This window comes from Octopus bimaculoides, chromosome 3, assembly GCF_046866305.1.
Source record: "Octopus bimaculoides isolate indiv1 chromosome 3, ASM4686630v1, whole genome shotgun sequence".
Lineage (NCBI taxonomy): Eukaryota > Metazoa > Mollusca > Cephalopoda > Octopoda > Octopodidae > Octopus > Octopus bimaculoides.
The window spans coordinates 89,348,234-89,362,827 of record NC_142930.1 but is presented as its reverse complement, the minus strand read 5'-3'; the positions used below and the strand labels follow the sequence as shown (position 1 = coordinate 89,362,827).

The 14,594-nt window shown below is 31.1% G+C and overlaps 1 protein-coding gene across 4 annotated transcripts in view; it reads left to right on the top strand.

The window, feature by feature from the left end:
* LOC149136630 (uncharacterized) overlaps positions 1-14,594 on the top strand; it is a 469,724-nt gene that overhangs the window by 373,405 nt on the left and 81,725 nt on the right. For 2 of the 4 annotated variants that reach the window (XM_089349366.1, XM_089349368.1), the window contains exon 3: positions 12,203-12,276. The exons of the other annotated variants lie outside the window; for them this stretch is intronic. In XM_089349366.1, coding sequence (XP_089205492.1) covers positions 12,203-12,276 — 74 coding nt within the window. The remainder of the gene's footprint in view (positions 1-12,202; positions 12,277-14,594) is intronic. 4 annotated transcript variants of the gene reach the window in all.

The window sequence follows — 14,594 nt, the reverse complement described above, 5'->3', positions numbered from 1 at the left end:
CATAAAGTATCTTTAGTGTATATTCACTTTGAAAAAATAAAAGTCTTTGTTCTAATTTAACAAGGCTCAAGAAATTCAGTTGTTAAGGTTTCTTTCAAGTCAGCAAGGTTTGTATGACCAAAACAGAGTTTTGAATAGTTTGTCAGGAGTGAGTGATAGATAAACAGTCCTGACAGAACCATAATCTTGAGGTTGAAAACTGTATGTATATATATATATATATATATATATATATATATATTGCTTTGTGTATAAGTTTGTGGGATAGAGCACACAAACACAGGAGTGGTTGTAAGAAGCAAACTTACTGGCAAAAATGTTAGATTTAAGTAAATGTGAAACACTAGTAAATGTGAAACACTAGTAAATGTGAAACACTATATTTATTAAAAGAAAGTTACAGCTTAATAGTTTAAGGGTCCCTATAACTTCAAGTTCTGCTTGAGAATTGTGGAGGTAATTCAAGGTGTAATTTTTTGAAATAGTATTTTGTATTAGCACTACTAAGAGGTATTAATCCTTTAGTGTTTAGGTTATTATATCAAACGTAATGCTTATCCTTGAGATTTCAATGGTATGATTGTTCAATGTAGAATAACCTTGTAGGATAGCTGTGAGAGCCTGGATCTGGTCAATTTGAACATAAAACAAATGGAAAATTTTGACCAGATATGGCCAGTTTAAATGCTAAAGGGTTAAAAATCTTTGATATTACATGTAATTTGTTCACTAATGAAACAAAATGTTTATATGGAAATAATGAACTGTAAAAAATTAATTGAAGAAATAGTTTACAGTAATGAGCTAGGTTGTGATTTCTCTAGGAGAAATTGCATGAATTCTGATTTAAAATTGAATGTGCCTAACAGTAGATGGGTGTTTCAGTGGATATTTATGTGTATCCAATAAGAGACTAGTCATTTTATAGTGATATATAATTTCTTATTCCAGCTTATGCTGTTATAGTATAAGGAACAGAAATTTAAAAGTGTTTATTTTATAAGTATTTTTCAGTATTTTATGATAACTATTTTGATTTTACCTGTAACTTACATAATTTACAATGAAACTGACTATGGCAATCAAATAGATATACTGTAGTCTTTTCGAGCCAGAATACAGAAATTTTCATTGGAAACCAAGAAAAAAATTACTGTATCATTTCCTAATGTTTCACTTAGTTTCTTCCTGCTAGCGCTTATAACTTGTTTACTTGTTCTTTGCTCACCTATAAATTATTACTTGTGTTTGCGTTTTGTTTTTACTTATTGACTTTTATGTGATAAATTCATAAAAGTTTACTTTTTCCGTGATTTATTCTGTCGTCTTCTACTTTGTCTTATACTTATTATGTTTGTTTATTTAAACAAACACAACATTCTACTCTTTCCTATACTTTACTTAAGTCTCAACTTTTTACAGACATACAGACACAAATTCTGAAGTATGTATATGCAAGTGTTGGTTCCTACACATGTACACACATTTCATATATTTATGCATTCAAAATATATTTAGCTTATTGAAAACAAATATTAAAAATAATATTTTATGAATTATGAATTATCCAGGGTTTTGTATGTGTGTGTGCATATATATATATATATATATATATATATATACACACATGTGTGTGTATGTGTGTATATAAATATGTATGTATATGTGTGTGTGTGTATATATATATATATATATATATGTGCATTTGTGTATAAATGTATGTATGTATGTACATATATAACTTAAATTGTATACATTTGATTTTTCAAACGTTTTTTCAATGTATCTGCATTATTATTTCAAGAATTTATAATAATGATTGAATTGAATATTTGCATTTTTCATTTCTATGCCATAACATTATATATTTCCAAATTTTTTTCCTATCCCTGAAGTCTTCATGTTCTGTATTTTCTTACTTTTTGACAAGTGAATATTAAGACTGCTATTTACAATTAACTGTCAAAGGAATCTTAGCTCTCAGAAAACTGCATCAGCTTTACAATATTATAAAGTCTCCAAAGAATATTTGAGGATTTTCAATTTAATTTTTTTTATTTATTCATAGATATAAATGTATATGTGTGGATGTTCTTTTAAATTCCTTCTTTTTGAGGTTTTTATGGCATGTTTTTCTCTGATTTGATACATTTGATTGCTGTGTATCAGTTCTATTATTGTAAAATTATTCAAAATTTTAACTGTAATTTTTATTTAGATTATATTATTTGTAACATGCATACATTTATATAAATATAATCTGATAATAATTAGAAAATAAGCAAAATCTTGTTTCATAATAAGAGAATATTTAGTTAAAGTGCCTTGTGATAACTGTTCCAGATGTATACGTTCTGAGATCAAATCCTGCTCTGTCAGTGAAAAATTATGTTACTTTTGATAGAAGTTGCAAATGGCAGAGTGTATCAGCAATTTGAAAACTTAATAGTATCACAAATTCCTTGATTCAGTTGGAAAATGTACAGCCATTGTGTCATCATCATCATCAATTTAACATCCACTTTCCATTCTCACATGGGTTGAATGGAATTTCTTCTGGCAGACTGTCTATGGACAGATACTGTAAGGTAATATTTTACTGACGAAGATAGGAAACAAATTGCACTGCTTGAATGATGGTGTCATTTGTTTACAACTATCACATGAAGTCAAAGCAAGAAGACAGTAAATGTATACACAACTTATATTATTAACAAGCAGAGTGGAGTGAGCAAATTATTTTATTACATAAATTTACAAGTGTTTCATTGGTTTTTGAACTCAAAATTATTGGCATATCATATATATAATATATGCAACTATAGATTGACGCTGTATCAGTATATTGGTACAATCAAATGCCAGCTCTTTTGAATCTTGTATATCATATATTTGCAGCTAAAATTCAGTTGTATTGATATAATGATACCTCAAGACTGTAGATGCATATATTATATAGCATAGCAATAGTCTTGAGTTCAAATACCAGTGAAACAATTATAAATTTATATAATAAAACAATCTGCTTACTCCACCCTCCTTGTATATTAATTCCACAAATATTATGGAGTTTCAGAAATATGATCCATAAAAAAAATCAATGACTGAATTAATAATCATACCCAATAACCTCTACATATTGACAAGCTTAAAAGAGTAAACTGCAGAGATTATACCTGAATGAAATTGATATATATTCTTTGAAATATTTCAACTTCAAAGCTGTGGTCATGCTGGGGCACCAGCATTGACTAAGCTACATCATTATTTGAAACCTCCTCTGATATGTGGCATTTAATCAGTCAAGGAGTTTGATGCCACTGCTCTCATCTGTGTTTCCTGCCATGAGGTAGGCTTGTCTGGAACCCTTGACAAGAAGAAATCCAGTTTTGTTTTAAAGACACTTGCATCCACACCATGCAAGTCTCTCAGGCATTTTGGAATGATATTGAAGAGCTGTGGGTCCTTGAAGCCCAAGCTGTTGCAGTATCTGGTCCTGTATTTTGATGGTGATGCTGGGATCTTTGACACAATGCAATGGCGCCCCATTCTGCAGTTTGAGTAACTTTCAATACGAAAGTTTTGTACAAGGTCTTCCATGATTTGTCAGGCTTCTTTCAATTGCCAAATCACCTTACAAGGCTTTGGCCAGCCTGGACATATTGTAGAAGACGCTTGCTTAAGTTGCTATGCATAGGACTTGAAACCATGTCATTGAGAAGCAAATGTATTGCCACACAGTCATGCCTGCACCTATATATATATATATATATATATACATATAATAAGGGTGGCTTGTTAGCAATATTTTAACTGAAAGACAAAAATATATGTCACTAAAGTGACTTAGGGAACTAGTCAGCACCAGTATTGATAGAAATAAGAGTCAAAACAAATCCGAACCATGATAAGCACTATTTTAATGACTGACAAGAGAAGCAAGGTTCTTCAGCACCAAGTATAGCCAGATCACCAGTAATATCACATTTATATTAATGCTAGTCAATGGCTCTTACCTGTACCTAGGGTTAAACACAACTTGCTTCATCAGCTTATAAGATTACTGTAGAAATCATATTCTAATTTCATAAATGGTATAAGTGGAAATTATAAATAATGAGGGTGGCTTGTTAGTAATTTTTGAACCAAAATGCAAAATATATACATCACTAAGGGTACTAGTCAGCACCAGTATCGCTAGAAATAAGAGTCTATACACACACTTCTATGTATGTGCACTGATATATATCATGCAACTGAAGAAAGGTTTATTGATACAGTTACAATATTTAAAAAAAATTATCTAACCAAATATTTTAATGCATAAATGCATAACTATACAGAAAATTATGAAACAGATCCTGTGCTTTATGTGTGTATCAAAATAGCTGATGACAGATTAAAGTGCATAGACAAAAATCCTCCTTCAGTTCTCTGTTAATTAATTTTCTTAAGGTTCTTTTAGATAACTTTTAAATTTTAAAGAATTTTTCACATCCACCTCTACTAACATCTCCCTCCCATCATACCCATTCATTCACCAATCATTTTAGAAAGTATATTGGGATTTTATTGTGGTACCAACATTCGTTGTGGTTAGCTTGTAAACCATAAACTATGAGTTTGTTGCTCAATGCAGCATAACTGCAATGGGGGATAGAAAAAAAAACCTTGCTATATGGGTAGAAGTAGCAAGAAAATGATTATAGAGACAGAGTGATTAGATTAAGAGTGGGGTAGGGAGTGATGGATAGCAATAGAGTAAATGATGGGCATCAGTAACAGGTGACCTGGAGGAAAGACAGTTGATTACTGGCAGTATAGAAGGGATGACTAGGAGTATTGGTGCTGCCAATACTCATTATACAGTAAATAGAAGAGAGAGCGAGTCAAGACTGCTGGTAACAGAGAGATAAGTGATTGAAGGATGCATTATAGGGAGATGAATGGTATAATATGCACATCTTGTGCATGTGTGTGTGTGTATATATATATAGATATAGATATAGAGAGATAAATAGATAGATAGATAGATAATATATAATAATACATATATGTGTATATAATATATTTAGGTTTTATATATATATATATACATGCATACATATGTTAATTTTATTTTATTGAAATTTAGTAACATTTTTTTAAAGTGTAATCACTATTGTTTTTGTTTTTGTTTTGTTTTGTTTTTTGTTTTTTCTTCAATTGAGAATTGAAAATGAAAGCAATGATTGATATGAAAATAACTATGTAATGAAATTAAAAATACTCACAAAACTAAACATACAGAGTAAATGAAGCTATGTAGTTCTGTGTATGTTGTAATTTATTTTATATTGAAACATCAATTTGGGCAAAATGAATGTTGATTGAAGCAATTAACTGAATTGCATATACAAATGCTGTAAGGCAGTGATTTTGTTAATTTTAGTTGGAATACAGCAAATTAAAAACTTACGAAGAAAATTTCAGTTATCTGAGAGCAGGCAGATTATTTAATCTGTATAAAGAAAAGTTAGAGTTAGAGAGAATTTCTATTTGATGTAAGTCTACATAGTACCCCACCTCCAAACCAAAAAAAAAAAAAGCAAACATTTAATTTAAAAAATAATGAAGCTAGTAATGAGGATGAAATGTCTTAATTGAACATTAAGTTTTATATTTGAAGTATAAACATAGATTGTAATAAGAATCTGGTTTGAAATATTTTCCTGGAAAGCTTCAGTTTTATGTGAATGTTTATAGAGATTGAGCTTAGAGTTCTCTTCACTGGATTGTATTAAATATCATGAAGATCCCTGCTCTTTGGAAAGAGTCAGTGAGGGAACATCTATGTGATGATTCAATCCATTAGAAAAAACAGCTAAATCTCTCTCTCTCTATCATATCAAATCCTTCTGTCTTAAAATATATTGAATATAAGAATCCATTACAATAGGTTTGCTCAGCTGTGGTTGACCTGAGGTTAAACATAAAAAAGAACTACATTTTCTGAAAATCACATGTTGTTATTGACTGCTACATTTAAGTTGTAAGGAATTCAAAAATTGTTGATATCAATAAATCATTTTAGGATTTTTAGGGTGTTCATAGGGGTAAAGTTTGTGCCTTTGATCCCAGGTCAACCCTAATTGAACAAAGTCATAATCAATGTCACTCCAGCTATGACTACTGCATTTTTTCTATATTTTGCTCTAATTTTTCATCTTAAGATGGTAGAGTTGGATCTGAAGGCATTTGGCTGTTATTTCTAGCAGTTTGATCATAAAATCCTTCATTTGATAGTATTTGGGGTTTTTCACGCATTTCTTAGAATCATAATTTCATTCAGTTTTCAAATTCTGGAGATGTAATACTGTTAGCATGAGTAGTTGCAGATGGTGTAACTCCTTTCATAATAACTCATCTGATACTGTCCATGGTTCTAAGGAACAAACACACCATTTTAAAGTGATCTACATTAAAACCTTCCATCAAAATTTCATGTTAATTCATCTTCTTAATACCAGCTTAATTATGGTGAAGTTGTTTTTATAAATTCCTTAATTGTTTTCAAAATTAATTAAAAGGCAAAGTATTTCAACAGAAATATGATAACAAAAAGGAGAAGATTGAGATGATCTCTTGTAGGTTGAGCAACTATGTAGTTGCTGCCTCACATGTTTCGAGGTCAATGAATGGGTGTCATGCTGTGTTTTGCAATTTTGCAACTAACCAGTGATTAATTGATCCTATTGTTTAATTTTTTCAACAATAGCTTTAATGTTTTCATTTGCATAATAGTGTATCATCTATTTCACTTCTCTCTCTAATATTGAATCTGATTCTAATATTTCTAAATATTTATATCTCCCCCCTCCCCATCGTCAACCCCAATTAATTTATTCTCTAATGGCTGTTGGGCAATTTGAATAGTTAGGAGCAAGAAGATTCTGAGAAGTTAGTATAGATATTCTAGGCATAAAGAAGAAAGGCTGGCTGTAATTTAGATGTACAAGTTTGTCAGACTGTCTAGTATTTGAGAATATTTTGTTTGTTCGTTGGTAGTCTGTCAAGCATAAGTTATTATTGTTATTGATTAACTCTAAGTCAGCCCTGATCAAGCACATGTAAAGACAAAGCTATTCTAACCATGATCAGCCTGTCTTTTATTTGGGATAGTATACCTTAGACTACATTATCTAATGTAGCCATTTTTTAATACAGTAAAAGAATGATTTGAAGAGATTTGCTGGCTATTTTTGGCAGGTGTAGCAATAACATAGAGGCTTCCTCACTGCCTCATTTTGTAGTAGTTATGGGAAATGAGTGAACACTTTGCAGTTTGAGAGAGTGAGTGATTCCTTCCAGGTTTTATTACCAATACTCACTCTTTACATGTACTTTTACAGCACAGCTGTATTTTAACCACTGTGTAATACAAAAAAAAAACCCCCCAAAAAACACAATGAAGAAATATGTGAACCTCGCTAATGAAAGCATTAAACATTTGGACATTCTGAAGGAACATATTTCATACTAGCAATTTGAATACACAAAGTAATTTTCTAATATAAAGTAATAGAAATGAGAAAATTACTGAATATTAGAGGTATTAGATAACTAATGCAAAAGACTAGATACTAATCTCAGATAAATTGGTCAAGGTCCGGATGCCATGGATACATGCTGTTCTGCATACATATTATCCTGTTCCAGCTAGGAAAAGTATGTTAAACTCTTGCTGTTGATCCAGTCAGAGATATCATACTGAATATGGAGAATTACAAATATATGAGAAGAGAATTTATTAATTGCCATATGCTGCAGCATGGTGCATGCATTGAAATTTGTCTTGATAAAAGCCAAATTTACATGCTGAAATAGGATAGCACAGATAAACAGTAAAACATTGGTATCAAATGTTTCCCCTCATTGATTGCACACTCACAGCACACACATCACTAGTGTAAAGGTTTTCTAAATCTGCTACTTTTATTTAATAATTGAATAATTAATTCTGAAATGTCTGACACTAGAAAGTTCTAGAGTCACTACAGTTCCTTTAAAGAACACAGGTGCTGCAAATAGACATTTATTACAGATGTCTTTCAAGTTGGGAAGAGCAGGAATAATTACTTCCTGGATGGTGAACACAGTTTTCTTCAGTTTTATGCATTTCATCAAATATGTCTTTTATACTACTTCATTGAAATTTTAACTCTTGAGACATCTTACAATCTTTTTCTGGAATGTTGGTAACAATTATGTATGCCACTCCCAGCTTCTTTCTTCCTAAAGTTCAATTTGACATGTTCAGTTTTACCAGATTTAAGTGCAAGTTGTTATAGGTACATCTGGTAAACAAACTCTGCATCTCACAACTGCAGTAAGGCTTGTCATTCTCTTACATCATCTTTATTGAATAAGAAATAAGAACACTTTCAAACTTGAGAAAAACAGTATTTAGATTATTTAGAAGATAACTGCTTGATCAACAAACATATTCACCTTGGGGTTAAAGTCCTTCCTTTTCTTCTTATTACTTCTTTCTCCTTTACTCTATGATGGCTGTTATAGACAATGTATAATTGGGGGAATAGAGTAATGGACTGCAAGGCACTGTTGTACTCACATGTAGAGAGGAGGATATAATATCATTACTTTTAACAACTTGTGATCAATTAGTAAAGACGTTTTGAATCTACAAGCAGATAATGCTTGTCCAGTCACAGATCTTTTAGTTTCAGCCCCAGCTTTTGATGAGATAATAGATTGGAGTGGGTTAGCCGAATGTTTATTGTACATTTAATGTATGAATATTGTTTAAGTTGGCTGAGATTATCTAAAAACTAATTATAAATTTTAGACATTTTATTCTTCGTATTCATAATAATTTTAGACAGAAAGGAAATATGAATGAATGAAGACAGTTTAGCAAACATGATATACTAATGTTGTTGAATGTTAGAATTAGTATGCTTGTGGATATAGTGTGTTGTGGTATTTAGGTACATCTTTTCATGTTCTAAGTTAAAATCCTTCTAGGGTAAATAGAATAAATGTCAGTCAACAAGTCCTAAGGTTAAAGTAATAATCTACACAAAAGTTGATGCTTCAACATGGCCACAGTTTGGCCAAAGCGTAAAACACAATAACAGGTAAATTTGTATTCAGTTTATTTGTTTATTTGTATTCAGGATTGAATAATTGATTTCAAGTTAGCAATGAGATAAATGTAAATTACATTTTTGTCTGAGTAAAATATTTCTCTCAGTCAAAATTATTTAAATTCGTGTTTTAATAAACTTAAGTGGTTTGTATGCATGTATCAGTCATTCACGCTTGCATTGGTTAGATGAATATTATCGAAATGCTGTTTTACAGTCAAATGACCTTCCTGTTGCGAACTTGGTTTATTTTACAAATAAGGGATCCCTTATTCCATGTGGCTTTGGTGGTATAAAGCAAATGGTTGATTTGATGATAGGAGAACTGATGAGGGCAGCTCTGCTCATATGTCATAACTTTCAGGGGGAAAAAAATCTAAATCAAAACATACACACACACAGTCTTTTTTTTTTTCCAGTTTTGTCTATCAAATCTATTCACAGGGCTTTTGTTGGCTGCAGGCTATAGTAGAAGGTGTTTACTTATGGTGCCACACAGTGAAACTGAACCCAAAACTGTATGGTTGAGAAGCAAGCTTCTTAAGTACGCACCTATTTTTGCATATCAAATATTCAAGTTAGTGTACTTCATTTAATAAAGCACTAATGATATTTTCTTTGGGAATCAGTTACGAGTAGCACAGAGAATTGCTAGCAGGATTTCAACTCAGTATGTAAAAAACCAGTATAAATACTACAAAGCATATTTTTCTATGCTCTAACAATTCTGACAGCTTATAATCTTCAGTAAAACGCATGCATACACACACACACTCGGGCAAGTTTTGCTATATTTAACAGTTTGTATGTTTTACTTTATAAATTTATTAAAACAGGAACTTCTGTGAAAATATATTGCTTCAAATGAAGAAGATTCAAATATATTTGCTGATCTTCATATTTTTTATGAAATTTCAAAATCCATACATTTATATATGTATACATGTATGTTTGTTTATGCTTGTGTATATGTATGTTAATACATATTTGTGTATATGTGTGTGCCTGCATGTATATATATAGATATATATATATATGTATAAATATATATGTATGCATGTATAAATGTGTGTGTATGTATAAATATATGTGTGTGTATGTATAAATATGTATGTGTGTATGTGTAAATATATATATGTATGTATGTATAAATATATGTGTGTATTTATGTTTTTATTACAATTAAAACTTTTAGAAAGGCTTTCACCATTATATTTTGCAGTTTTCACTAATTTCATTAGTCATACAGAATCTTATAAAATCAATATAATCTTACCAAAGTTAGTTTCATAAAAAGATCAATGATTTTCACTCTCTCTCTATCACCACATATATATGCATGCGTGTGTGTGTATTGTTCTTTGTTTTATTGATTAGTCATTCAAAGAAGAAATTCTTGCTAGACTCAATGCAATGACATAAATCTAAAATGTTTAGCTTGCTGTTCCTGTGAAAGAAAAATATTAAAATCAATTTGTGTTTATTTACATTGAAATAACAAGCTCTGGGGTATCTCTGTAAAGAATACATAGTTATGATTTCATTTATCAGTTTAATGTTACACTGTTGACAGAAACTTGCACAATTTTTTACATGTTTTATTGACTACAGTATTGCTTGCATTTAAATGTAAGTGTTTTAAGTACAAATATCAATAAGAAGTATACTCTTTCATATAAAATTCATTAATAACATATGTTTAAAAAAATCCCATACTTTCTAGATGTATTTTTCACGATTATTATGTTTATCATTTAAAACACTGAAAATTCATATTTCAGTGTGATATGAGAAAAAAAATTAATTCTTTGGATGTTATAATTATATAAACAAAGATTACATATTAATTTGTTTTTAACTTTATCTTTTAGTCCTATATTATAGCAGCAAGTTGACCAATAGTTTATGAGTGAAATTAGTAGATAGAAACTAAAAAAAGCCTGTCATAAGGATATATATATATATATATATATATATATATATATATATATGTGTGTGTGTGTGTGTGTGTGTGTGTGTGTGTGTGTGTGCAAACATTCACACGCATTTATGTATGTGCCTCTTTATGTATGCATTTGTTTGTGTAAGTTCATGTGCCTCTCATCTTTATGAGCGTTTGCTGACTGTATGCACACAATCCTTCACTATCAATGTAGTGAGCATTATATGCTTGCAGTCAATTCTGTGAGCACATCTGAGTTTCTTGACACATCCTGACATGTTGCATGCTCTTTGTAAACAAAATGCCTCTTTCAGATGGTGTCATGTTTCCAGTTCACTGAGTGACTATGCTTGGGTTCTTTATTATTTGATACACCGGGAGATTATTAACTTGCTTGGAAACAGATGAGGGTCTGTAAAAGGAAGAGCATACAGCTGCAGAAGATCTGCTGCAGCAAATCATCTGACTCATGCAAGCATGGAAAAGTGGACATTAAAACAACAATGACAAGTTATCTTGAGAAAAGGCATTACCCATGACCCATTACAAGGCTTCTGAGACTAGTGAGAGTGAGGGAGGGAGGGAGGCAGGAAGGCATCCTGGAACTGAACACCTGGCCTGGATGTTTGTGAAAAGGTGGATTTCATTAAAAGTATCCAAAGTGCTAGGTGATGATGTTAAACTGAATGTCATGTTCAGTTGAGAATCAAAGTGGTCCATGGCAGGATTTCAACACAGAATGCAAAGAATTGGAAGAAACTCTACAAGACAACTTGTTTAACATTCTTACAGTTTTATCAATTCACCATTCTGGACTGATGTCCAGTTACCACATAATTGCCTTATTTCTATTTTGCTGATTAGAGTACAATTACTGTTTCTAAGTAATCCTTGTTATAATTGTATGAAGATTCTTTTTATGTCTTCAAAATATACCTGAAAGTGTAACCAGTATGTCATCTCTCTAATACAACCTAACTTCATTCCTTATTTTCCACTAGCAGTTGACTCTTAATTTATAATTGAATAGTTAAGGTGCTGAAGAATTCGTTCTTGTATCAGGAAACCAAACTCTGCCATTGCCAATGTATTCTTTATATTCTATTCCTAGGAAAGCACATAACTCAACTACCTTCTGTATGCATAGCTGCAAAAGAGATGATGCCACTATCATTTGGATATAAAGTAATTCATTGCTATTATGTTAAACTGTTGTATGTCCAAATTTGACCAAATGCGTTTTTTTTTCCCAATATTTAATTTTGCTTGCAATAGCTGGTTCTTTTGTTCAAGCTGTTGTATCTTCAGCTGTGTCAGATGAAAATTGTCAAAGGGTAGTACAACGGTTTAGCTTTTTTCAAAAGTGTAGTAAGCTCCACATACAACAGTTTTGCAAAAATATTCCTGACTAAAAATATCATAGATGCATGGAGTTATGATTGTATGCACCCCAAAAAGTATTATTGTTAAGCTGAAACTGTTGATAATGCCAAAAGAAATGGAATGGTTAAATTATTTTTTCATTTTCTAGGAAAACAGTATTTTGGACTTATGACACTTTTGCATAATAGCTACGAATTGTAGAACTAAATTCTGCTATTCTGTTAAATGCTGTAGGACATAAATGGCCAAGCATACATGAATAGAATATTACTTTGGTAACAGGAAGAGAATTCTCCTGTAAAAGCCCATGCAAAAAAAAATAGTACAGACATGACATAGGTTAAAAGAGGTTACTCCCTTGTATGAGATGACATAGGGTTAAAGAGATTACTCTCTTGTATGAGAGAATCCCTCTAATTCTGGTGACATGTCCAAATGCACGATTGTGCTGTAAAGTGGTTGGTGAAAGAGGGTATCAAGTTGTAAAAATATATAAAATAAACATGATATATAGAAGGAAATAGTCAGCTTTCTCTTTTATTGTGTAACTAGATTAGGGACTACATGTGGTAAGACACTGAGAACCCCCCAATACATACCACCATTGAAAAATACGCGTAAAATAATGATGTTGATGATGATGATCTAGATCTCTCTCTCACACAGATACATGCATAGTCCTCATTTTTTAAATTTTTTTTTTACTTGTTTCATTCATTGACCTGCAACCTTGCTAGTACACTACCCTGAAGGATTTAGTTAATCAAATCAACCCCAGTACTTGTCTTTATAAATTTGTTATCGATTCTTTCATCCGTTTTGCCAAACCACTAAGTTACAGGATGTAAACAGACCAAAACGAGTTGTCAAATCATGGTGCGAGACAAACACAATGACATGCACACTCATATGCATGCATGCATACATACATATATACATGCATATGCATATATCCTTGTTTAAGAATAAATTTGTACTCTACAAAAGTACAGAATAACCCATCAGTTTAATGTAAAATTGTTTTTATTATAACTGATAACATTTGTGTGTGTTTTTTTATGCCATCATCATCATCATCATTTAACGTCTGCTTTCCATGCTGGCATGGGTTGGACGGTTTAACACGGAGCTGGCTAATAGAGAGCTGTCCAGACTCCAGCTGTTTGTTGAGGTATGGTTTCTATGGCTGGATACCCTTCCTAATGCCAACCACTTAATTAATAGAGTATTCTGGGTAGTTTTTACATGCCACCATATATAAGATGGGTTTTCACACAGTTTTCATCTACCAAATTCACACACAAGGCTTTAGTTTGTCCAGAGTAAAGTAAAAGACACTTGTTCAATGTGCCATATGGTGGGACCTAACCTGAAGTCATATGGTTGTGAAGCAAACTTCTTACCCAGATAGCTATACCTATGCATACACATACACATTATATATATATAAGAAAATAAAAAATAATAATAAGGCAGAATGCTAAACTGAAAGCATATTTTAATATAGATATGTATAAGGAGGTTAACACAACCCCACCATTTACTGACTTATATATATATATATATATATATATATATATATATACTCTCTCTCTCACTCTCACACTCACACATAATTTTCTCTACATTTCTTCAAGATATATAAAATTGCATTAAATTACTAGTTCTCCAGGTGTCACTGAAGTTTGACATTAATGAATGTGTTTATTACAATAAGGAAGTCTAACGTCTTTAGTTATAACGTAATTAGGCAGAAGTTGTCTGAAGAACTGAAATAAGTAATTAACTCATTGTATGATACCTATTTAATCAGAAGACACTTCAAGGTTATTATTATTTATTTTACAGACTTTAGATTACAAAGAAAATATTTGGAAACTTGTATGTGTGTGTGTGTATTTATATATATATATATATATACACACACACACACACGCGTGTGTGTGTGTGCGTATAAAGACATTTTTATTTTTGAAGAAATGATTCATACAATTAGATCTGTTATTTGAAACTTTTAAGCAGGAAACAATATTGCTGTTTATGAGACATGTTTAATCTAAGTTTTGTTATTGAAGCAATAATTGTTTACAAGTTCAATACAATTAGCCTAGTTTGTTATC